The 25,611-nt window shown below is 42.4% G+C and overlaps 2 protein-coding genes across 2 annotated transcripts in view; both read left to right on the forward strand.

The window, feature by feature from the left end:
* Window positions 1-15,548, forward strand: part of cacna1bb (calcium channel, voltage-dependent, N type, alpha 1B subunit, b) — a 123,496-nt gene extending 107,948 nt beyond the window's left edge. Inside the window, 12 exon segments of the mRNA XM_051072782.1 lie at window positions 700-827; window positions 2,107-2,203; window positions 5,965-6,111; window positions 6,209-6,305; window positions 7,118-7,230; window positions 7,387-7,550; window positions 7,845-7,974; window positions 8,074-8,184; window positions 9,671-9,709; window positions 11,495-11,756; window positions 13,682-13,905; window positions 14,012-15,548. Of these exon segments, the coding sequence (XP_050928739.1) occupies window positions 700-827; window positions 2,107-2,203; window positions 5,965-6,111; window positions 6,209-6,305; window positions 7,118-7,230; window positions 7,387-7,550; window positions 7,845-7,974; window positions 8,074-8,184; window positions 9,671-9,709; window positions 11,495-11,756; window positions 13,682-13,905; window positions 14,012-14,581 (2,082 nt within the window). The 3' untranslated portion in view covers window positions 14,582-15,548.
* A 2,417-nt stretch (window positions 15,549-17,965) lies between these two features.
* Window positions 17,966-25,611, forward strand: part of LOC108889012 (collagen alpha-2(I) chain) — a 65,425-nt gene continuing 57,779 nt past the window's right edge. Inside the window, exon 1 of the mRNA XM_051072801.1 lies at window positions 17,966-18,324. The gene's annotated coding sequence lies outside the window, so the exon portion shown is untranslated. The remainder of the gene's footprint in view (window positions 18,325-25,611) is intronic.

A 25,611-nucleotide genomic window follows, 5' to 3' on the forward strand; every position in this document is an offset into this window, starting at 1 on the left:
AGTCATCCCATCCAGTTTTCACACTGTGTGCTCTGACTGACATAAATTATGCAGAAGTTTGGTGGTTTTTCATGTTTCAGCCTATCAACTACTGGAACTTAACTTGGTCAAAGTTACTTTAGCTTTTTCCAGTGATCTGTAACAACCCACTTTTTTTTTTTTTTAAGGAGCAAACTGGTTTAAACTTACTTTCACCCAGAGAGTCCCCATGAACCCTAAAGTTTTGTTTCCTGCTGTGAGAAGACCCTGTTTGTTTGCAGTTTAGAGTAAACAAGGACATATTGCACCAAACATGACTCAGAAATTGCTGCTAGTAAAGAGGAAAATGCAAATGAGCTTTTGATAATGTCACAAAATCCTCTAAGTAACCTCAGAGTGTTTGCACTGCAAATGGAATTTTTAATCAGACTTTCACCTAGATTTTTGTGTCACTGATTTTTTAATACAATTTCCACACATTAAAAAACAAAATAAACAAATACATTTGTTTTTGGTTTTGAATTAAACCCACAAGATTAAGAAGAACAATGATTGATGAATGATTACCAGGAACAGCAATGTGTTATGTATGCAAAAACTTCTAAATAATCTAAATCTAAATAATACAAGTATTAAGTGACATCGTCAGTTAATGGAGATCTTCTTCACTATTCTATCTATTATTAATTTATTTTATACACTTGTGTTTTCATTCTCCAGATGTTGAACCTCTTTGTCGCTGTCATCATGGACAACTTTGAGTACCTGACCAGAGACGCCTCCATTTTGGGGCCTCATCACCTTGATGAATTTATCCGTGTGTGGGCGGAGTACGACCCTGCTGCCTGGTAGGTGCTGCGTGTGATCTCTCCGTGTCTGTGTTAAAGAGGAGAGGGGTTGTGTTTTGAAGAGTCGGAGGCGAGGCAACGGGAAACTCTCCGAGTGGCTTCTGAGTTCCGGCAGGATGACTCTGTGACGTGGAAGTGGAAAAATCCCGTCTTAGCGGCAGTGGGTGAATGACATTAAGCCTGAGCCCAGAGTGTTGGCTGAGGCTGGTGACGAGCCCCCTGTCGGCTGGACTGATGCATGTAAATCCAGCGTTCCGCTCGGCGTCCACTCAGCCCTCCTCGTTGCTAAGCTGGCAGGCTCCAAAGCTCTTCAGCCTGTCACTGTGGTTTGAAGAGAAACTATTTCTATGCCTCCGACAAGGGAATACAGGATCATGTCAGCGCCCTCTCTGCCCTTTACACCCACACTGTTTAACTTGGTGAAAGCACAATACAAGTTTTGAGGGAGACAGTGTGAGGCGTAATCTGCCGTAGATTATGTAAGGCTCATTACGTTTTAACGAAGGCTTCACAGGAGCCCTGTCAATGAGTCAGGACTCCAGGAGAGGTGTGAGATATGAAATTGCCATCACCTAACAGATATAATGGGGGAGGAAATATTATTTATTCCTTTGAATATAAATGAGCTGCTCTCAGAAGTGCCTACAGTAACATTCAGCATATTTTCAAGTGCCTTAACTCATCATTACATCAGATTGCAGCAAGGAGTTCATCCTTTTCAGTTTTTATTGGTTTTCACAGATTTTTTATAAAAGGAGCAGATTGGTTTAAACTAATTTCCTCCTGCATTTTATGTCCCGTACACTATGACCTCTTAACTTCACAGTAAACACTAGGCTGTAGCCATGTCCTAATCTTTTCTGGGGATTTGGATGTTTTAGGGGGAAGTTTATATCCCACAGTTAACCACACATACTTCTGGGCCAAAACAAAAGTCACAAATAAAGGATTCAGTATTTCTCCACCAGAATTTTATTCCTGACATTCTAAAGAGAGCTTGGAAAAATGCTTTTAAACCTTGATGTTGGGAAATTAAGAGCTGGTGATTTTATGCCAACGATGACTTGAGAATGAAATTGTTTAATATCAAAGTGAGCAGAAACAAATTCACTAATTTAGTCAGAAAAATAAAAACCCTGAGTATATCGTATTCTTTATGCTGCTACTTCTTGGTATTTCCCTGAAAGCAATTGCCCTCTAATGGATAACAGATTATTATAGATAGGTATAATGTAATAACCTGTCACCTAACCTCTTGAACATGTCTCATCTTTTTCAGTGGGAGGATATGCTATCAGGATATGTACAAATTGTTGCGTTTTATCTCGCCTCCTCTGGGCCTGGGGAAGAAGTGCCCTAACAGGGTGGCTTATAAGGTTTGCACTCCCACACAGTCCTTTTGTTTTCAAAGGGACCGTGATGGTTTCGGACTCTGAATGTCTGTTCTCATTCCCTGCGGTGCCAGAGAATGACCCGACCACACATGCATACAAACACACATCGAACCTCCACTAACCAACTGGCAGGTAACCATGGCGAGTGTGGGAAACAATGCCTCAAGTCAGCCTCAAACAAACGGCATCGCATGCGATGTCTGAAATTTTCCTGCTTCTAAACAAATGAGTGAAAGAAGAGTGAGCAGTGAAGAGAGAGCATTGTGTGCTTTGTTTCCACTTTGGTTACTGCTGATGTCTCTTAGCATGCAGAAACGCAGGGCATCTTAAAGGAATACTCCACCAAAAACTGTCAGTCTATCATTTGAGTCTGGAATACAAACCCAACTTTAGATGGTGGCTCTGAAAAGTTTGCAGTTGAATCCATTGTAACTACTGTGAAACCAAACTACAAACCTTTCAGAGTCAACTTTCGAGCCCACAGGTGTCGAGCGTTTGATACTCAAACAGACAGATTTTCGGTGGAGTATTTCTTTTAATATAACATGCACTCTCATTACTAAGTGCATATCTTCCGCCATGATCCCTCCATCTAGCATCTCTGTACAGGGAATCCTCCGGAGCATAACCCTCCCCTCCTTCTTCCTCTGGGATCCATTCCTGAATCTGTAAATCCAGCTGAGGATGGCATTCCAGATCATCATATCCTGGAAATCTTATTAACAAGGATTTCTGTGTCTCCCCCTTCTTCCCCCTCCCATTCTCTCTTTTGGATTTTTACCACTTTCTGTTATGATACAACTTCCCCTACCCCCCTCTAATCCCTTAACCTCCTCATCTGGGAAATCTTCATCCCTCCTCCCATGGCCTCCCATCGTCTTTTCCCCCCGGGAAGCGGCCGCATGACTTACCGAGATATGTACAAGATGCTTCGCGACATGTCCCCTCCACTAGGTTTGGGAAAGAAATGTCCACCCAGAGTCGCCTATAAGGTAGAATCACTCCTTCCTCCTCCTTCCCCTCCCTCCTGCAGTCATCGCTGGTTCCCTGCTTTTACCTGTCAAGCATCTTTAGGCTTCTGTCAGTGTGTCACAGTCAGTATCTTCTGGCCTGCTGATGTGTTGTTCTTTCTTTTTATCTGTGAAGCTCTGTGGCTTTTTCCTGCTCTTGTTGTACACTCTATAAATCCAGTTAATCTGTCTAATAGTTTTGGTTTTAGTGCTCTCATCAACACTTAGTGTACCTAGATGCTAGTGTTTTCAGGAGTTAGTAAAGAACTAGCTTAATTTACAACTTCAGGAGTGTATGTGTAGCTTTCTCACTGCAAACCTTAGAGATAATTTTTTTTTTTTTTTTCCTGTTATCAGCACCAGGTTGCATCTTCAAATACTTTTTGTGATCTCACTGATGTCTGCAGTCTGCCTGAAATGATAAAATATTTGCCTGGGGTGAAACCAATGTTTCCACAGACTGTTCCATGCTCTGCTCTGCCCTGCTATGGCCTCATGCAGTGGACTTAACATACATCCAGCAAAGAAGAAGAAGAAGAAAAGGTGGATTTCAGACACTGGTCCTACCCCAGGCACTTATTTTATTATTCTGATCTGACTGCAGACATCAAGAAAATATCTTTGAAGATGCAACTGGCTGGATAACTAGTAAAAAAATATCATTTTGCTTTTCTGCTGCACTCTGAGCAGGGCTGTGGCAAAATCAGATTTCAGCTAAATTTGGTGTCAGATTTGACCGAGTATCAAGTGATTTACAGCAGGATCACATGTGGTTTCAGATTTTAATCTTTACTGAGGGATTTCTCAACCCTGCAGGTTCGGGCACTTAAAGACATTTTCACCATTTTCCCTTCAGCTCATTCAGTGACTTGAATCAAAAATACCCTGGCACATGTGCTGTGATTATATGTTAGACGTGTGTACTAGTGAAGTGGGAGTGAAGTATACAGTTCAACAATCCTCAGGTAGTCCTTCTGCCAGCTGCTTACCTCTTAGCATGCAGGCTTAACGTGAGTGGTTCCAGTGCATGCACAGCTGTCGAAATGAATCACATTTAAAACAGCCCTGCCCTTGCCCCAGTTAAAAATGTCTGGGTCTGACGTGGTGGCGTCTCCAAATATAACTCCTGTTTTTGTGAATCGACAGGGAAAGACATGAACAAAGACACAGAGAGAGCAGCAGTGCACTTGAGAGCAAGGCTGGCATTTTCCCCTCATCCCTGTTTTTCTTTTTTTTCTCCCTCCCACTACTTTGTCATTGATCACGCTTCTTGTTAACCTCCCTTCCTAACGAACGCATCTTCCCCTGATAGTCACAACTGTCCCTGTCACCCTCTACTTTCCAGTTTTATGTTCTGTCTTCAGGCTAAGCTTCACTCGCTCTTTTGAATGATCTTTCTTTCACCCTGTCTAGGGATTTCTATCCTCTCTTCCCCTTACTTTAACTTCACTGTGTGTACCTGTGTCTGTGTGTGTGCATGCCACGTCTTTGTCTTCAAGCATGTGTCCTCTGCATATGTGCTTTGAAGGTGTCTTTCTGTTTCTTTATTTGTTCGTTCCTCATGTCTGCACTCTGCCTCTCTTTCTGCAAGACTTTACAGGCATATCTGCTTTCCAGTGAAGGCACTAACTCCCCCTCTTTCTCCTACTGTTCCTCGCCTCTCATCTCTCCATCTCTTCATCTGTATTGTTATGATCCCAGAGTGAATATACTCTCTCTTTTCCCTTATCTCTGCTCATTTTGAAGAAAATGGGAACCATCAGCCACAGTCTTCCTTTGTTCACAAATGTTTCTTTTTAGCTCATGATTTTTTTAAAACATCCAGTACATGTCTGTGCCTTCCTCTGGCTTCACTGTGAATGTGTTGTACTAATTTAAGCATGTATGTGTGTATGAATCACTTAATTTCAGCATTGGTCTATCAGTTTCTGCTCATTACAGTCAATGCCTGATGAATATTTAAGTTTCATAACATACTGTAAAAGCAGCGATTAATTAATGATGATGAAGTGTTTGTTACTAATAATTACTGCAGAAATGTGAGGCCAGTAACTGAGCTCATGGAGACGTTTTTAAATAGCTTGTTTTATCCGACTGATGGAAGACATTCAGTTTACTGTGATATAAAACAGACAAGGCAGTACTGGAGAAGCTAAAACGATGCAATGTTGGCTATTTTTGCTTGATATATGACTGACCTTACCTTTACTAACAGTTGTTAGTAACAGCCACAGCTGCGTGTCTTTTCTCCTCAGGTGCTTTTAAGTACTTATTTTGTGCTGCTGTATGTTTCCAGCAGCAGTGAGAGCTTAGCATGTTCACAGAGAACATAGTGCTGAGCATCACAAGATTTGCAGCAACAGCACAGACTCTCCTGCATTCATCTGTTTAGTGCTGTTAGCTTAAAGAAAACAGGACAGAGAGACTGTGGTGGACACAGAGGCTTGGACTCAAACAAGTAGTTGGCTGATCAGTTAATCTTTGGCAGAAAATTGACAACACTATTCATCTATTAGGTCATTTATCAAACAAGAATGCCAAATATTGAATGATTCCAGCTTCTTCAAATGTGAGGATTTGATGCTTTTGTTTATTGCTGACAAAACTAAAATGATTGATGAGGTGATTAGAACAATAAAAAAATTACATCTTAAATCCAGCCCCATTTCTCTGAGCTCTTGATTATTTGTTCCTGGTTCATGGCCCCTCCTCTCTTGCTTCCGTTCCTCTCAGCGATTGGTGAAGATGAACATGCCCATTGCAGATGACAACTCGGTGCATTTCACCTCCACGCTGATGGCCCTGATTCGCACAGCCCTGGAGATCAAACTGGCATCTGGTGAGAAACTAAAACTCCAAAATCCAGAATCCCTTATGGCCGCACTGACGGCCCTGATGTTAATGTGAATACTGGTGATCACTGTGGTGCAGATTTGATGTGACATGTTTGTGGGCGCATCCGCAGGCGTCCTGGCAGCAGCGTTTGTGTGACGCTGACCTGAAGAGGGAGATAAGTCGAGTTTGGCCCAGCCTGTCGCAGAAGACTGTTGACCTGCTGGTGACGCCACATAAATGTGAGCCACAGTTTCTGTTTGGGTTTTACCGAACTCTACTAAAGACAAGTTGTCTGCTTGTCACTTCACTTCTTCCTGTTTGCTTTTCTAAAAATTATCTTTTAATTTTTTTCTCTCTCTCCTCTGTACTGCAAATGTGTCTTTCTTTGCTGGTCATTTTCGCCTTGTTTTAAGATACAGAAACTCATTTATGAATGATTCTTGAAACAAGTTGAATTGCATTGGAAACTAGTTGAAATAATTATATTACACTGGCAGATTAAGAAGGAAAAATAGTAAAAGTAAAGATATACTTTTAGGACTCAATAACAGACTAAAATTTCTTGGCAAGATGGAGATTATTTTCTCTGTTGTTGCTCTTTTTACATGTTATTAAGTCCTAAAAGTCTTAGTTTCTCAAAACAAGTCAAAAAGTCTGCCAGTGCGGTGAGATCATTTCAGCTTGTGTCTGATAAAAAACACATTTCACTAATTTTCCAGATTCTAGAGATCTGTCAGTTGTCTTAATGCTAGTGCAGTGATATGCACTAAAATTAAAAAAGATGAAACAGATTAAACATTTAACTGGTCGAGAATAGATAAGCAATAATAAACATGCACCACTTTCTTGATAAGATGTAGATTTCTTGCAGCGTGGTCCCTTGCGTTCCTGTTTCTCTAGTAAACATGACAGCACAGCTCAGTTCACACCCACACTGACCAGGCACATACTGTTCATGCCTCCTTCTCTGAGTTGTATTTTGTTGCTCATCTGGCACCATCTGCTGCTGTGATGGAGGAACTGTGTCTCACTCTGCTCCCTCCTCCTCCAGACAACGAGCTGACTGTGGGGAAAGTCTACGCAGCTCTCATGATCTTTGACTACTACAAGCAGAATCGTGCCAAGCGACTCCAGCAGCAGCAGCATCCTTCAGGAGGACCTCAGGTACAGTGTGTTGACAAAATATCGATGTCATGTGCTCCTTTGTTGTTTAGACACCAAACTCAAATATAGCCATTAGGGATATGAGGGATAAACTGATTTGTTCAGTGTCAGTTTAATGACTCCATTTCTGACGACTGCTGTTGATCTGTTCTGCAGAGTAAACTGGGGGCGTTGTTCCGTCCCGTGCTGCCCCTCACTCACATACAGGAAGTAGAACTGCCAATCTGCAGCCCCAAACAGCCCCTCCCTCCCCACCCTGAACCAGAAGCCCCACCCACCACCACCATCACAGCTTCCACCTCAATAAACAGGGACACAATGTGAGTATTATACAGTAAAAACATGCTTATGTGTCATAACAAAATGTATGTTCATCCCTTTCACAGCTAAAGCTAAGAGCAAGAGCTAAGTAAAGGTGGTGAGTCCACAGCACAGTCTGGTGGTTTTCAGCCTGTGATGGGAGATGGGCAGTGACTGCTGTCCTGACTTCAGTGAGGAGTTGTACAGTGTCTACACCCAACTGTACACAGCTGCATGTTGTGTTTGTCAAACTGTCCTATAAGCCTTAGACTAATGTAAGAACAAGAACAACACTAAACACTGTCTGTACACAGAGTAAACCAGAGGAGTGCCATAAAACATTCCCAGTCCGGAGATGTTTCTCAGGCAGCACAGAGGCCCAAAGGCCGGAGGAAACTACAGAGGGGCCAGTCAGAAGATGTGCCATATTCCACCAGACCTCAGGTACAAAAACACTGCGAAAAGTCCCATCATCTAACTTTATGTGAAGTCTGTGTCATCCCATGTTGCCTCCGTACATGCCTCATCTTCTTTTTCTTTCAGGAATTGGTTGAGCTGAAACAGGTGGAGAACATTTCAGATACAGAGGGATATCCCATCCTGGAAGGCCACTTCAGAGCAGCTTCTCTGCCACGACTCAATGCTGAGTACTACGTAAGCTCTTCAGTGTTCACGACGCCACGCTTTTTGCTTCACAGCTCGCAGATAAAGATCTCCTTGTTTCTTTTGCTGCATTCTTGTGATAATTAGAAAAATACAAACACAGCACCTACCTGAGATTTGATGAAATTCATACTCCAGTGGCTGAGGTAGGAAACAGTGCAAAGGGCTGAAAAAGGCTGATGGGATGCTGAGTGGTAGCCAGTTAGTGAAAGCAGCCGTGAGCTAACAGAGGCAGAGTCGCTCTCTGTCAGTCCACATCAGTTCATCCTGCTGACGCTGACCTCTCCAGTCTGACATTCATTTCAATAAAGTTTCTTGAATCTTGAATCTTTTACTGAGGAGGTAGATCAGGATAGAGATGGTGCTGGTTAAAACAGACCATTTTTAGCATGTTACAAAAGAATATTGAATAACTGATAAACCAGTTGAGCAGCAGCAGATGTGCTGGACTGACAAGCATGTTTTAATCCAAAGAGACAGATACACAGTGTATCTTATTTGCAGAAAAGTCTAGTAGATGAACATGTAAGTCTCAGTGATTAAACCCTGCCATCAGTGCTGTTTTACCACCTTCAGATGAATCCTTTTATTTTTATGAACTTCACTTGTCATTCATTTCTCACTTTTTTACTGTCATTTTGTGAGTTACAGTAGCTGCTCTTGTCTGCTGCGTATCGATGTTGCGTCAAATGATTTTTCTGTCCATCGTTTCTGTGTTTCCTGGATTGTTTCACCTCTGATCTTGTCTGTTTCGCTTCACTCTTTATCTGCCTATGTGTCTTTGTCTCTCTCTCTGTCAACCTGCTCTGTCCCACAACACTTAACACGTGCTTTCCTTGTGTTTATGTATGTTTATGTTGCATTTTGATCTCTCACTCTCTCTTTCTCTTTAAAGGATGATACTGGCGGTATTCTATATTTTTGTTGTTGTCAGCAAATCCCATGAAAAAGATCAAAACCAACCATGTGTAAATCTTTTAAGAATAGGTCTGAAATATATAGTTTCATTATTTTAAATCAGGCTTGTGGTTTTCTCAAAACAGCTGGGCACTGTGGCTTTTAGCAAATGTTACTCAATCTGAAGTAATTAGTGCATTTTTATGGGATTATTTTCAGTGGCGGATTAATACACATTTGCTTTTCTGGTGAATATTTCCAGCAGCAGGACGGTGGATGTGGGACTGAGACAAAATAAACTACTGTGTGTGTTCATGATAATGAAGGAACAGGTCGACCGGTTCAACACTGGCTTGCTGATGTGTTTTTAATAGGTTTAGACAATGATGGAGCTGTGGAGATATATCAAACTTTGGTTACAAAAGTTTTGGTCTTTTCATGTGATTTGTTGGCAATAGGATATCACCAGTGTTACCCTTCTCGAGTCTCTTTTTCTCCTCTTCTGTCTTCCCTTTCTCCTAATTTCAATGCCCACTGCTAATGTTTTGCCCACCTCCCTCTTGTGTGTGCTGTCTGATAGCGGAGCCACCCTCGCCACGCCCCTGGGACCCACCTGGCAGTATGTACCACCTGTTGTGCCACCTCTCTTTTTCTTTCTCCTCCTCCACCTCCTCTCGTCCTCCCCCTCCCTTTCTTCTTCTTCTTCTCTCATGTCTGTGTTTGGCTCCATGTGCTCTTCTCATGTCGGTGCAGAGCTCACACCCTCCCACCACCATGGACAAAGTGACCCTCCTACATATACAGCATACACTGGTCATTCCATGCAATTGTTGATAGACACATTACATGTAACGCACAAATTTACACTGTACACAAATCATACCCAGACTCCACCCCTGGAAAACTATTCATACGTGTATCTGGGGGAAGGACAAACACTCTGTCCTGCTACAGCAGTACAGCACAACACCTTGATAAGATGTAGTTGTGTGTATGTGTGTGTTGTTTTGTAGTAGTGAAGTAGTGTGTAGTTACTTTGTGAGTCAGTGTGTGATTGTGAAACAAGGCAGGGACAGTGCTGCTGCTTTCCTGCTTTGAAATAACTTTTTTCTTTCGATTACTCCACTAAAAACCCGTCCAACCTTATCTGTCATTTGATGTTTTCAGTCTTAAAATCTTATTTTTCACACACATTAAATACAAAAGCAAACGGAACAAGTCTGATTTATCTCTTGAAACTTTAACTCCCCCTCACATCAAGACTCTCTCAGTAATATAAAAGAGTTAGGGGAAATTATGATAACTTTTTTGGTATTAATAGCACAACATATGCCATATATATATAAAAGGTAAGATTTTAAGACTGCACACTAGCTAAAATGACTTAGTAATATGAATATTTTTTGCAGTGTTGTGATATTGTTCTCTCTGACTGTAGCTACAGGTCAGACTGTGAGGTAGGAACAAGAGGAACAGCACAAACACCCCAAATCTGCCCCTAAAAAAGTTCTATTAATTGTTATCTAGTGGATATCCAAAAACTTACAATGTATGATTAAGTACATTTTCAGCACTAGAGATAAGTGTTGGGGATGAAGAACCCCTAGCACTTGCTTCTTGTTTTATATTTGGAAACTTAGCATCTCCAAAAACTATTAACTAACATAACATAAATTAGGTGGGGTGGTTCTTAGCTGCTGTTCCAGTTCCCTATCACACCAGTTTGTTAGCTGGTAGCTGTACTGGTCAGTAACATAAGAATTAGGTGGGGTGAATGTCAATGTCCTTTTAACGACTTAGTCAAAATATTAATCCTGAGAAAAAAGGGTGAATGTTTGACATTAAAGGAATATGTAACTTAAAGGTGTATGCTTAAAGGTGCTGCAGTCAGTTATTTTTAACATTAAGACCAGAAACAGAGCTCTCTCAAGCCGTGTGTTTGAACATATTTTTTTCAGTGAAATATTCCTTTAAATAAAACAGAATGTGGTGATTAGCAGGTATTAGCTATTTATAGAAAGACTGCACTTCTCTCTAAGGTTAGAAGAGGCATGTTGAAAGAGCAAAAAATGCCACAAAGGCCAATGGCAACACCCCACCTCTTCTTTGTTCACTAGCAGAGACGCCTGCTAGCTTACAAATTATGTAAGTTCTGTAACAGTAAGTATTCAAGTTTTGTCACAGATTTGTGTTCATTCTTCTCAAACTTTTACAACATCTTTGCCTGGAGAAGAACGGGTTGAACGTCGGTCTTTAGACTAAAGGTTGCCATCCACCGGTTGTGTCATTTGTGTGTCGTGGATATTTTGGTGATCCAGTACGAGTGGTTTGGGTAAAACCACCACAGCTGCTCCGCCGCTCTACTTTCTCATCACCCCTGTCCACGTTTCTCCTCCCCTCACAGCCGATTGTCGACCTCAGTCCTATAAGACGCTCGGCATCCTCGCTGACGCCGCAGCACCACCAGGAGGCTGGGCTGAAGGAGTACGACCTGGAACGGCCTGGCATGGCCCAGTCCTCAGCAGGACCGGGGCAAATCCAGGGCCAGGATAGAACCCACCACCATCACCATCACCACCGCTGCCATCGACGCAGGGACAAGGACAAAGACAAGAAGCAAAAGTCCCTGGATAGAGCTGCATCAGTGCAACCCTCCAGCACAGTCGGTGAGGCAAAAATAAATAAATACCTAAAAAGTAAACGTTACTGATGTAATCAGTGATTTGATAACACTTAACACCACATTGAGATTAAAATTCATGAACAAAGGATTTAAAAACGTCCATTAATTGAGAATATTTCAGCTCGTTGAGAGATCAGTTCACATAACCCTGCAAAATTAATTCATTTAAAACAGTGAGGACACTTTCATGGAGAGACTGAGACGGCAGCTCAGGCTTTCCCTGCAGATCACCCGGATGTCTTAACATAGCTGCAGAAATTCTTTATCGGATTAGAGCTCCATGATCAGGTTATGTACTGAAGGTGAAGGGGTTTCTGCTGCACTCCAACCAGGGATTTTACATGTCAGGCTTTTCATCTGATTAACAGAGAGAGAGTTGTGAGCTCTCAGAGGAAAATCTGCTTTGCTGGAGATTTTTTTTCTTCTTTATCTCGGTTGTTCCCTTTGTTCCCTCTGACCTCGATAGTCACATTTATACTGTGTAGACTGAGATCTCAAGCACATATTTTACAGAACATCTGAATTCCCTTCCTTAAATACTCTCGACACAGAAACAGGGTGCGGCAGCAGTCCTCGACTGTTTGCCACGAATGAGGTCACGTCTGACACTAGCTGAACTTGAGTCATCTGTGAAATTCATAGAAATAAAATGAGTATCTCCTGTTTCATGTGAGAGTTAGATCATTTGCTGCTGAGATGGACCATAAATAATTGAATTTTACAGATTACATCACTTGATTTAAGGTAGATTTTTCATTTTGCCTTTGTTTGGCAGTTAACAATGTAGAGAGAGTGCAAACAGTAAAGGACCCAGCACAGAACCTTGTGGTACGCCCTGAAATATCTTGAGGGAGTTTGTTTGGAGGCCATCAGTTCAGAGTGCCTCTATCACATAAATATGCATGAAATCAGTTCTGAGCAAAACCATTCAAACTGAGTGCTTGTGCTGGTGCATTCTAGCATGCTCAGTTTTCGGTCAGCAGAGCAGCAACAGTAATACTGTCTGTGTTGGCTGGTTTTTCTTCCAGGTAAGATTTTACAGCAATTTTCCCTTAGCTGGCTCGTAAAGGATAACTCACACTAATCAGCCTGACCCTTATTTTCCCATGTTTTTGGGTGTAAATGATTGATAGGAACAAAAATCTTTGAGATTTATGGATTATTGTACATGACTCCATTGGCAACAGTAATTTTACTGAGCAGAACACTGGAGTTGTTGACACTGACCAGGTTCAAAAATACCAGAGCTGTCCTTTAAATCTTAGATGTCACAGTGTCCATAAAGTTACCACCAAGAATGACTTTTGTTTGACATAAAACAAAGGCAGAAATTTGATAATTACCAAGTCAAGTCTTGGCATGTTGATTTTCATAGTGTATAGTTATCAGAGTTTTGAGTATAAACACTCGTGGTCACAATCTTTGTTTGCCATCAGGGGATTGTCTGCAAGAGCGATTAGAGTCTTGAGAGCTGATGGCAGGGTGTCTTTTTGTGTTAACACTGGAGGGCAGCAGCTGGGCTTTATTGCTGAGATAAAAGGCCACAGCAGATTTATGGGTACTTCTTGGTGAGATAGCAGAACATCCAGCAGCCCTCTCTACATCTATTAAACAGAGAGAAACAGCAAGAGAGAGAAAGAAAGAGAGAAAAGCATCCAGTCCTCAAAGCTTGTCATTCTCGGTGTAGATCTGACACATCAGGATGATGAATAGGCTTCTGTGTTTCTGTCATCGCAGTTTTAATCGGAAAACTGGAATTATTCCAGCGCTGAGGAAAGTAATTCCACCACAGTGCTTCGCTTTATGCCAGACACACAACGTCTGGAGAGAAACACGTACACACACACACATATATATATATTTACATATACAGTAGATAGGTCATTTACCTCTGGTGTGGTCATCCAGGTTCCTTCACCGACCCTTCAGCTGAAGGTCTGTCCAGAGAACGAGCGAGGGAGCGGGACCGCAGCCGGCCTCACGAGAGGAGGCACCACTCCTCGGCAGGAGAGAAGCAGCGCTACTACTCCTGCGAGCGTTACGGCAGCAGGGAGCAGTGTCACGCCAAGTCAGCCGGTCCCAGCAGATCCACGTCTCCCGGAGAGGGACAGGATGCTGGTTTGCTCAAACAGGTGAGTTAGTGGACTTGCTTCAGGTTCGGCACGGTAGCAGGATGAGTGACTTAGCACCGAAGCTATCACACTGACCTGCTCAAACTTGTATACTTTGTTTCCTCAGCATGGTAGCAGTGTTGGTAAAGCTGGCCCTGTAACGCTCCCCTCTGGTTCGAGCACGCCGGGCCGTGGTCGCAGGCAGCTGCCGCAGACGCCCCTCACCCCTCGTCCTGCCGTGGCCTACAAGACCGCCAACTCCTCTCCTCTCCCGTCCAGTGCCAGCATCGCTACGACAGGGCACCAGACTCGCTTCAGCCGTGGCCTTTCAGAGCACGATCGCTTAGTCGGGGGCCACACCGAGTCCCAGATACCGGTCACCCGCATAAGTTCGGACCCTAATTTAAACCGGCAGCTGCAGGACGCTTCTCAACAGGCCCTGCTCGAAGAGACAGAGGACTTCCAGGATGCTGTGAGCAGCCACGGAGGGGGACGCTCAGCCAGAACCACTGCCTCAACTACAGCCTCAGCTTCACACGGAACTGCTGCCACACCCGTCACAGCACCCGTCACACAGGGCCGGGCAGGGGTGGTGCCGAACGGGTACCACTTCACCCTCGGGGTCAACTCTGTGTCTGGGCCTGGGAGCAGAGGTACAGGGAGTCTCAGGGAGAGGGATGAAGAGGACTGGTGCTAACATGGCAGAGTACAATATGGAAGGATTGTGACGTTAGCTGAGAACGGGGCAGCTTATCAGTGTTGTACAGCGCTCGTGTCAGGTCCAGTGAGCTGATAGGAAACCAGACGACTGATACAGAAGGAAAGGTATTGAAGAAAAACAGTGGAAAAGTGCTGTAAAAGGGGATCAGAAATCATTCCAGCTTTGTAGTGTTACTCTCCTTTTTTATACAACAAACTCTTTAAGGAAAAAAGACACTGATGACTTTTTGTACCCCCTTTACTTGCACTGAAATTATAGCACATGTGAAGACCCTTAAGTATCTTGCCTTGGCCAGTAAAATCAGTGTTGGAGCAGAAGACAAAAGCCAAAACCCCCTCATTCTCTGAGTCAAACTTTGAACTGTTCCAGGACTGATGTGAATGCCTCATTCCTGGTATTAACATGGCTGCTCGCAACACTGTTTTTATTAGTGTGTGTTTCATTTTGTTTATGTTTGTCATGTAGGTTGGAGAAGAGTTATAATTTGATCATATTGATGCTCCCACCAAATTATTTTCCTCTCTTTTGATTGTTTTTTAAATCAGTTTTTCGGGGTTATCACCGAATTCTGACGACAAGAGATATTAGGAAAACAAATTAATTTAAAATTCTGCCATGACACTTAACAGACACAGTAAATAATGTGATTAAAACCTAACAATGGGATTGACTAGCATGGAACTACAGCTGAGTTTTAATGATCACGTTTTTGTAAATTGTACCAGATGTAAATTTCTGGAGTGCACATAGGGACTCGATCAACTCTTTTCTGACGTTATGTGGCTGAATACTAAGTGCCTCGTTTTCCAAGATGTATTGAGATGCAGCCCCGCTTTGTGTCAGACGGACATGAACTGATGTAAGTATGTACACAGCGGAGAAAATGGACAGAACAAAGCTCTTGCTTGAATCTGGTATAAAGGACAGAATGCAAAAAAAGAGACTTTTTTGTACTGAATCTTGTGGTAGGTAAATCAGAATTACAGATGCAATGTAGTGCATGCCAGGGTCTTGAACTTGTCAAAAAATAGTGTCTGTACTTTTGCTTAAGGATGTGTGGTAAGCATTTGCCTTTCTCTTTCAAATATACTGCCAGTCGGTTGGTAGAAATGGTCTCTAGATGGAGAAAAGTGCCATTTTTTTAATTAATTATCAACTATCAAGAAATATTTCTCATATTCAGAAACACCTGCCTCCTAAAGCATACAGTATATGTCTCATCCGGGTTTCCTTTCTTCTCACCTCTTTCCACTGAGAGCAGTATTGTGTGAGGGTTTGTAGGCGAGGTTACCTGTGTGTATATTCACAGGTACAATAAAGAGTTGTGTTGTTGCTGCTGACTGTTGACTTAAAGTAGGGCTATGCAACAAGACGACACTTCATCTGCCCTGTAGCTTTACCCTCTGGAATCTCCAGGTTCAGGCTTTAGTGTGACTGCGACCAAATTTTACATTTACGTGTGAAAACGTTGTAAATTGTAAATAATATTATATGATGTACAGTTAACTGAAAACACACTGAGGCACAAATCGTATTAACAAAGCTGATATATGTGAATCACAGGGCATTTTTGAGGTTGGGAAGTTGACTGCATGACGCCTACCCAGAGAGAACCACCCAAAATTATAAAACTGTTTTTTCCAGACTTGGATCAAGTTGTATTTCTACATAATTGTTTGTGTTTTTTAAGCTTGTTTGGAGAACCAGATGTCAGGTATTGTGTCAGTCACTGTTAAACATTTTTCTGTCATCGCTCGAGTTCTGCACAGGCCTTAAACTAAGACCTGCACTGACCTCCTTCAGCCCTGAACCAGCTAAACCATGCTGCCAGATCAGACACCCAAGGCTGTGCTTGTGCCATATTTCATCTGTTACTGAGCATTAGCCTGCCACACTAACGCTAACCATACTCTTCCCATTGGGTGTAACTTATCTTCTTATGTTGACAATATTCAGTATTTTTGTTACTGTTAACAAATTCCAACAAATCCCCAAACCCATTAGTTCCTACTGACGATGTCAACAGGTCACAACTATATAGTTTTATGTCTTAAAAAGGCTCAGTCATTTTTATTATTTATAACTTGGCAACATATCTCAATTAATTTTGGCCAAGTTACTATTTTAAAGCTACAGTGTGGAACTTTTGTCTCCTCTTTCTGGCAGTGAGAGTTACTACACTGCATCACAACTTTTCTTGGATGCGTCTTAGGTTTTTCTGCCATACGTGGATGGAGGATTTTTTAATTGTGAGTTGGGGCCTTTTTAACAGAGATGTCACATCTTTCCAAGGACTATCTATCATTACATGTATTTTTAAAATAACAGTCTTCTATGTGGCTGCGTCTCTTGGTGCTCATTGTATACTCCTGGCTCATCTCTAAACAGGTTAAAAAGCATGAAAATTATTTGCAAATATTATTTGATCCAAGTCTGATTATTTCCTTGTGTTTTAATTTACTTTCCGTGGTCTCATATTTGTGCAATCTATTTGCTGGATCATCTAAAAGGAGACTTTAATAGCAGAGGTAACATAATAGATTGCTTGTCATCTTATTGTCTTTTCTGTAAGTTGCCATATTGGAACAGAGATTTGTGTTAATCTCTGCAGTGGATTTTAAAAAATGATCCTACATTTTCAGACCTCCATCGAGCCCCACATTAATCCAGTTTTCCTCTTACAGTTTTACAGTGCCCCCTCTGGACATGTCCTGTTTGCATGTTCTGAAAAGAAAATGTGCATGTCAAAAAAGAAATGAGGCATTGTTTGACTTCATTAAGTCCACAATTTGTACAATTTGTTGTATTTTCTGATTATCTAAATACACGTACATGTATCTGTTTCAGGTAATGAAAAAAACAAAAAACAAAAACAAAAAAAACATGAGCTTGAATAACATTTTATCACAAAACCACCAAAGTGGAAACAAGGCTCTTTCTCAGAAAAGAGGTTCTGGAGTGGCTGAATCCTTCGCTGCCTGATCTGTTACTTGACTGTCTCTCCCACAGTCACTTTGACTGTACCTATAGATTTTGTATGAATATAAGTCCTTGAATAAAGAGGTATGATTATGAAATTGCATGATGTAGAGTTCTGAGTATTTGCACATGATTAGGGTTGGGTCTTGTTTGCACCTTGAGTTTATCTGTCCTGTCCTGCTGCAGTATCATGAAAGGTCCACACATCTTTCAGAGACTTAGAGAACTGATCAATAAAACAGAGCAATTTGCTAACAAGTTGCAGACAGGCTTTAAAACAGACTGGGTGGAGGCCGTGCAGGATTTTAATTGGTCCACATTAGAGGGGAAGGGGCGGGGCCGCTGTTGGCTCGGTTGGCGCCTCAGTGCAGCTGCTGGAGGAGAGAAGCTGCTGCTCACTGGAGAAGAGGAGGAGGAGGAGAAGAGGTGAAGAGGATGAGAAGTTAGTTACTCTGTATCCCACTCCTGCTGAAGCCTCACTCTCCTGGAGGGAAAAAAGTTCAAAAAATGTTCCTCACGTTTATTTTTCTTTAACTGGAGCTCGTTTGAAGTCGAGCACGCGCTCTGACACCTGTCTCGTTACAAATTACAAAGGTGGTGAAACCGAGAGAAGATGTTCCGCTGGTGGTTAAAGTGGACATTTTGCCTTTTCTGGCTTATAACGACGAGCAAGGCCTCTCCTGACGATACAGCGGGGGATTTCGGAGGTGGCGAGTCCGGCTCTGGGATGCTGCAGGCAGGTAAGAGTGCTGGGACACCTGTGGAGCCTCCTAACGGTCGGAGTAAAACACCAGAGCAGAGTAAGCGTAGCACTGAAGCCTTTCTTGCTAGTTTTAGATTTACACATTTGCTCTCGTGGTGGAAACCGTCCTAAATCACCAAGTCCAGTCCAATTTATTTGAGTTTAATTGAGTTTCTTCACATTTTTACCGCGAAGAAGACTGAAAGTGAAGTCCCCCAGCTTAACTTTTATAGAATGACTGGCCAACAAATGAATTTTAGCTGCTGTAATCTTCATTAGCAAGTCAGCATTAACATCTTACTTGACTAAATTGTATGTGTTGGCTGGTTTCCTTCAATGCTTCTCTGTGCAGGGGTTTGAGATTCACAATCAAAAATATCTTTAATTTAAATACTTGTGCAACATATATATTAACTTTTTAAAACCTGACATGTCCACTCCTGATGAAAACCTTCCACCTTCCTCTGACACTCAGCAGCCTCCAACTTTGATGCTGAACTGGGTTTATGTTGCTCTGCAGTGTGAGAGTGAACCCCGAACACTTGTAGACTCAGACCACAATGAAACAACGAGGCTTTACCTTTTTTTCAGTTGCATTTAATGACTTTTCCAATGACTACAACAGCTTCTCAAAGAGGAGCCTGCTGATATTTATTAACATCCGTAAGTCTAATAAATTTGATCAGCAATGTACTACTCATGCTGTAAAATGCATCATTGATATTGCAACCAAAGCCTTTAATTTGTATTATTGTTGCCATTTTGCTCCTCTGTGTGCATGTAACTGTTAAAACCTAAGCTTTATCTCACATCTGGTATTGCATTAAATTATAACCAACCAGTCCTGGCGTCTATGGAAGAACATGTTTGATTGATAAGTTTCCCCTTACATGCCTCAAAAGATGTTGGGATTTGCTGGATACATCATCCACACAAAATGTTTTTAGTTTGTGTAAAACACATGTGGAAAACTGAAGCCAAAACTCATCCAGAGTTATTAAATCACATGGAATGCCTTTATTGTTCCAAGCAGACTTGGTTAATGACAACATCGTCCTCCACAGCCAGCTCTGTCGTCTCATCAGTGTTTTCAGTGTCTGGTTCTCCTTTGTTTTATCAGGACTGTTGATACAGTGACATGCTGTAGCTTTACATTGTCCCTCTGAGCCATGTTGGACTTGATCTGTTGAAATTGTTCTTAGATTGGAGGTCTGCCAGGAACCCGTGTGTCACGTCTGGATTCCACAGCATCACGCCGCACATTGTTTATACTCCACATCTCCTCGCTGCTATCATCTGTATGTTAGAACCACACATTAACAGAGATGTCTGAGAGCAGCCGAGAGTTTGGATTAGACCGATGAGGTGACAGACAAATCCTGCGGCGCGTTGATTGAATCCAGTATGTTGAATGTTTTCACTGTGTGTGTTTTCACTGAGTTACTGTAGATGGCAGAGTGTGAAAGGCTTGTGTAAACCTCAGCTGGATATTACTGAGTAGACTGATGGTTATGTAATACAGGTTTCCTCAGTTAAATCTCTCCCTTCTCCACATGTAACTGAGCTCATGTGGGAGTTTGTGATTTCTGCAGATACAGTGAATCAACACCTGACACTTCTGAACCCAATTTAGTTGTGTTTTAGTTGGATGGGCAGAAACGGCAACGTTTGGAAACCATGATGCAGAGACTGGCGTCGACTTCCTGATTGGGTCTTATCAGTCATAGCGTCCTTCCCTGACATTCGTGTTACCTCCAGTAACAGTTCCACCTCATTGTTGGTCCAAACAAAGGAATCTTACTTTTTGTTATTGCTCTTTGTTCGTTGTGTTCTCTGTAAAAATCAGCTTCAGCACAGACAGTCAGCTTTCTGTTTACAATGGCTCCTGCATGCCCAATGTACGTGAACGTGATATGTGTTCTCAGGCGTGGATGTGGTGGATGTTATTTATGTGGACGTAGCCTTAACCTGATGGAGGTCTACAGAAGGCCTGCTGGGAGGTGTACATGCATGCGAGTCAGCTCTTTGGTTAGATGCCTGCTTTATGTTGTGGAGTCTGGGCACTTATTTCGATATTGGCGAGATAAACCAATTTTGACTCCAAGATGAAGCGATTCCAGGCGACTTGGAAAGAAATTCATCCTCCAGCATTTTAATAATGCCTATTGTAATGACTCTGACTTTAAGGAAGAGAGCAGAATAAACAGGGAATGGCAGAATCAGCCTGTGCTCTGTTGCGCAACAGTCACTCACCTTCGTATTTGAACCTTTTAAGAGAGCAATGAATCACATATACTGTACATGAAGCATTCCTCTCCCTCAGGTTTGATGAATTGCTTTCATTCTCCTGTGCAGGTGATTTATCTGTTCTACAAAGGTGTCATTGTCAAACCAGCTCTGATTTGACTTTGAAGCCTCCGGCTTTGTGTGCTGAGGGCACTATTCACCTATAGGACTGCAGAGAACAGAAAACTCTGTACAGACCTTTAATCCCAGGTTCCAAGGTTCCATATAGTTTCCTGTCCCACCATATATGAGACATAAGAATGGTGATTTTTTCTATCCAACTGTATAGTTAAGATAAGGACATGGAGGTATTATCAGATTTCGTTGAAACCTGCAGTGGACATTCATGGTGGAGGGAGGATGTTTTCAGAAACATAAATAAAATGTTCGGTGTTTTCTGAATTTATATCAGGCATTTCTGTCATTTCCAATCCATCCATCCATCCGTTCCTTCGTGCATCCATCCATCCATCCGTCCTTCCAGTCCGCTGTATCCAGCTGTGCCATGTGACTCCCATATGTCTGGAAAAGCTCACTGTAGCCTCTGACCCTGTGAGATAGGTATCGGTGGAGTATGCAAAACAGCTGTTGAGAAGAGTTTTGTGATGCTTAGAAGAGGTGTGCCTATGTCTGAGTGTCTCCATACCGCTCAGCATCACCCATCCACTCACCTAACCACTGCCCCAGCACTAACACACTTTCCTCAGAAGTGGAAATCGCTGACTAACCCTGCTGACCTTCTGTGTGAGTATCAGTGGGGCTCCAGCAGTGAGAGGCACTGAGTGGTCTTTTCATGTGCCTGAAGTGCACACTTTGGGAATTTGGGAGGGCATCATTTCACAGACATAGCTGTAAACCTTTTTCTAATATTTTCAATCATATATACCACAGATGACATAAATGTGTTTTTGATTATCCAACTTCAAAAACTCTCTGCCCCACTTACAGTGAGGCCAAAGAATGTGTGTCTGTCTGGCACTTTGAAACCCTGCAGAAGATATCTCCAGAACTACCAGGCAGATTTCCATGAACTTTGATTCGACTCCTGATCCCCAGAGGATGATTCCTGGTTATGTTTAGGTGGGATCTTGACTGAAGTTGTAACAATTAGCCAATTAGGTGATTAACAGAAAATTAACCAGCAACAATTTTGTTTAAGTTTATGTTTAAATTTTATGTATTCATAGTCCCAAGAGGATGAAGATGTAATGTTTCTAGTGACTCTGATTTTTCCTCTTGATTGAAATTTTTCCACTACTGCAGCAGATTACTATTAAAGGTGCTCAGCACAGTCATGCTCCCAAGGATGGACCTTTGATATTTTAGTGACCCTGTAACCTTTCCTCCAGGGTCACCCTCAGGACGGACTTGATATTTTTAGCTCCATTATCAGTCAGGGTGTAAAAACAGCTGTGACATTTCGGTTGCTCCATTAGACGTTTATATTGTTGAGTGTGATGAACATTGCAGGCTCTGTGAACTGCTGGTCAGACCTTAAATGCTTATTTTTTTCTTTTTTGCATGCTAATGAACCCATTAAATGGAATTTGAAACAGTAGGTTAAGAAGGCGTTTTTGTATTAACAAATGTGTGAGACTATGATAACATCTAATGAAGACGGTTGTTTTGTTTTTTCTCTCGAACTTCCCCTACATGGAGAACCTTCGTCATTCAAATTCATCTCATTACACTCTGTAACACTTGCGTCACATCACCAAGCCCTTGAGTCAAACCAGATCAAAAGCACAGCACCAGCAGTGTCGCAGAGACACTAATGCTCCTCCAGCAAGTTGAGCTCATGATGTCATTGCCAATATAATGCCAGATCCATAACCAGGCATCTGCATCCAATGAAACGTGATCCTGGGCCTTAGTGCTTGGTGAGCCCTGATCTGGAGCCCATTAGCCAGCCGTAACCAGGCGGAGGCCCATGTGCTGTGGCGTGTGTGGTGTATATTCCCTGCAATATACACAGACTGGGTCATTGGTCTGGTTGTGGGTGTGGAATAGGTCGCAGTTTGTGGTTAGCTTTGTGTGAACAAAAGCGGGTGAAGAGGGCTAGGTGCAAACCACATGTTGGACCAGAGTCTCCTTTCTTGTCTGTAATCTCTGCTCAAGCCAACTGGAACCAGATGGCAGATAGAGTGGGATGATAGTGTTCAGACAAAGCTCCTCAAATGTTTGGTGTTAGCAATGAATAGAAGAAAGGGCTTTTTATTTTTTATTTTTTTAACATTTACAAAGTTACCTCAGTAGTGTCATTTCTCAATGTGCTCAGTCACCACAAAGAGCCTGCAGACACAGTGCAGCCTGTCGGACACAGACACAAAGATTTATGTGGAAAAGGTCAGTTTAATGATCTGGTACCATGCTCTTTGTGGTTCTGCTTCGACTGAAGTGTTGACACAGATAATCATGTCCCTTCCCTGTGCATCACTTATAAGTTTCTTTGTAGCTCGCAGATGTTAAACACCTGCCTTGTGGTGTTGAATAAGAGAGCGAATAGTGACAGAGTGCACCTGGTGTTGTAGGGAGTACCTGCCCAAGCTGCCGGACTGTAGTGTTTCTTTTTGTTTGGTGAGAGCGAACCGAAACAGTGAATTTGTGTTAAACAATGAGCAGAAACTCACTATAAAGCTTCGTAAAGCCAGTGGGAGCTACAGATTCAGCTGATAACTCATTGCCATGGTGCAGTTTTGTTAGAGGTACCTGTGTCTTGAAAGTCGCGTTCTTGCTTTTGTTTCCTTCAGCTGTATGATCTGTTGTGTGCTGTTTTGTCATGTACTGCTCATCTTGCCAAGGTAAAACCACACGGTCGCTCTGCCTACAATGGTTATGAGCAGAGGGCTCAGTAACAGCACTTGGCATGAATTTGGCTCAGTATCTTCAGTCTTGGCTGGTGTGCAGACTTAAATCTGGTGCTGATTGGTGTCTAATAGCAGGGCCTGACTTTATTTGGCAGCCATTTGCCCTGTGGGACACATTTAAACTATCATATTATTGTAATTCGTCATAAAAAACAGTCAAGGTGGAGCCAGGAGGCCATTTTTAACTGCCGCAGCTGTGACATGTGTAACTGCCTTAATACGCTTGTGTTCCACAAAATAGATGCCAGGTGATGCAATGTTGTTTCATACCAGTGAGACACACATGCACCCACACAGACACACTTAAATCTGGTCCTTGCCACACACCTTCCTGTTTTACCTCATAGCGCGGGAACTTTTTACACGTCAAAAATTGAACAGATTTTAAACATGCTGACAGTTCATCAATCATCAGAGATTCTTGGCACGCCTTTTTGTGATACCTGGGCTCCTGCACGGACTCCCTGACACACAGACATACCCTCCTGTTAACCACCTGCATTTTCATTGACCCCTGTGTGACATCAGCAAGGTGTGCTGCATGGTAAAATAAACCATGACTGCCCCACCGGTGTTGAACATATTGTTCAAAAAGTCATTTTCTGGGCTGACTCTTTATGTAGTTTTTTTATTTTTGAGATGGCAATACAGTTCTGTTGCACAGAGGCATAGGCTACTCTAAATAATTTTTGCCATATTTTTGCCACATAGGTTTTAGTCTTGTCTCTAGAGGGGACTTTTTGATATGTTACAAATCAAATAACACCAGTGTTGCTCTTGAATGTTCACCGAGCAGTGTAGAAGAATAAAAAAGTTACGATTCCTTCAGCTTACCTGCTAAATGGCACCGCCATTTTGTCTTGGCTCTTTTCCATTTCTATTCAGATATGCCTGACAGTTGGAGACCATCCCTCATTTTAAAATCAGGTAATGAACTTGCAAACCAGCCTGATGAAATGAGCAGGTCTTTAGGTTCAGTGAATGGCTTGATAGGCTGAAATGAATAGTCCTTGACATGTTCATAAACGTCCCCCCATTGTGATGAACATGTGCAGATGCTTATCTTTATTGGTTTGGCTCAACTTGACTGATGAAGGACCTGAGGTGACAACTCTGTTATGACTAACAGAACTCGAGCAGCTCTTACATGGGACAGCCAGAGGGAAAGACTCAAAATTAGCTCTGTTTTATTTTGTTTTTTTTCCTTTACTTTTTGGTGGGTGAACCGTGCCCTCGCTTTCAAACTCCTATCAGCTGCTGTCTGTCAGGACCTGTTCGACCTGTTAAGCTTTTGTTTCTTTTAACGTGATTGATTTGTTTTGAAGTCTCAGCTCAGTGCGGTGTGTCGCCTTCAACGCTCATGTTTTAGTCCAGACTGCACGAGGTTTATCAGCCCTGGAGGATCACAGGCCTTTCTCTCTCTATTCATCGGCTGCATGGCGCTGTGCCGCTCTAATCAGAACAGTTCCCCCAAACAGAGACATTAAGCATCTTTTTTGTGCTTTGTGTATGACTGAGTGTGCCTGTGTACAGGTTTGTTGGCCACATGGGGCTATACTGTAAGGATGAAGGTGATAATCAGCCTGGGCTGGATACAGATCAATGTCAACATCATAAGCAAACCTGAAGGTCGCTGCAACAGAATACTTATGTATTTGATTGGCTTTGGAAACAAAATGAAGTTATCTTACTGCTATGCCAGATTTTAAAAAAAAAAAAGAAAATATAATACTTCAAGGACTCAAGATAACAGTAACTTGATAAGGGGATTTTTTGCAGGAGGCTTAAAACTTTCATGGACATGTACATGTCACAGTAACAGTCATTTGCATCCTGTTCAGTGCCAGATTGAATGCAAGATTCTTTGTCATGCGTCTTTGCGATGAGCTCATATAAAGGCGCTGTCAGAGTCTGCAAAGTCTAGGTGTAACTGTAAAGACACTGTAGACAGAGCAGTATGCTGCACATGCTTACAGAATACCCTGTGAACAATGAAGAATGGGAGGACAGGTCAGATGCACACAATGCAACTGATTGTACGTCTTTCAGCCTCTGAGTCTGCAGCGCATACCCAAGAGACATGAGATTGTACCTGTGGACTGACATGTTACAGATAAAGGCTCAGCCGGCTA

This window comes from Lates calcarifer, linkage group LG9, assembly GCF_001640805.2.
Source record: "Lates calcarifer isolate ASB-BC8 linkage group LG9, TLL_Latcal_v3, whole genome shotgun sequence".
Lineage (NCBI taxonomy): Eukaryota > Metazoa > Chordata > Actinopteri > Centropomidae > Lates > Lates calcarifer.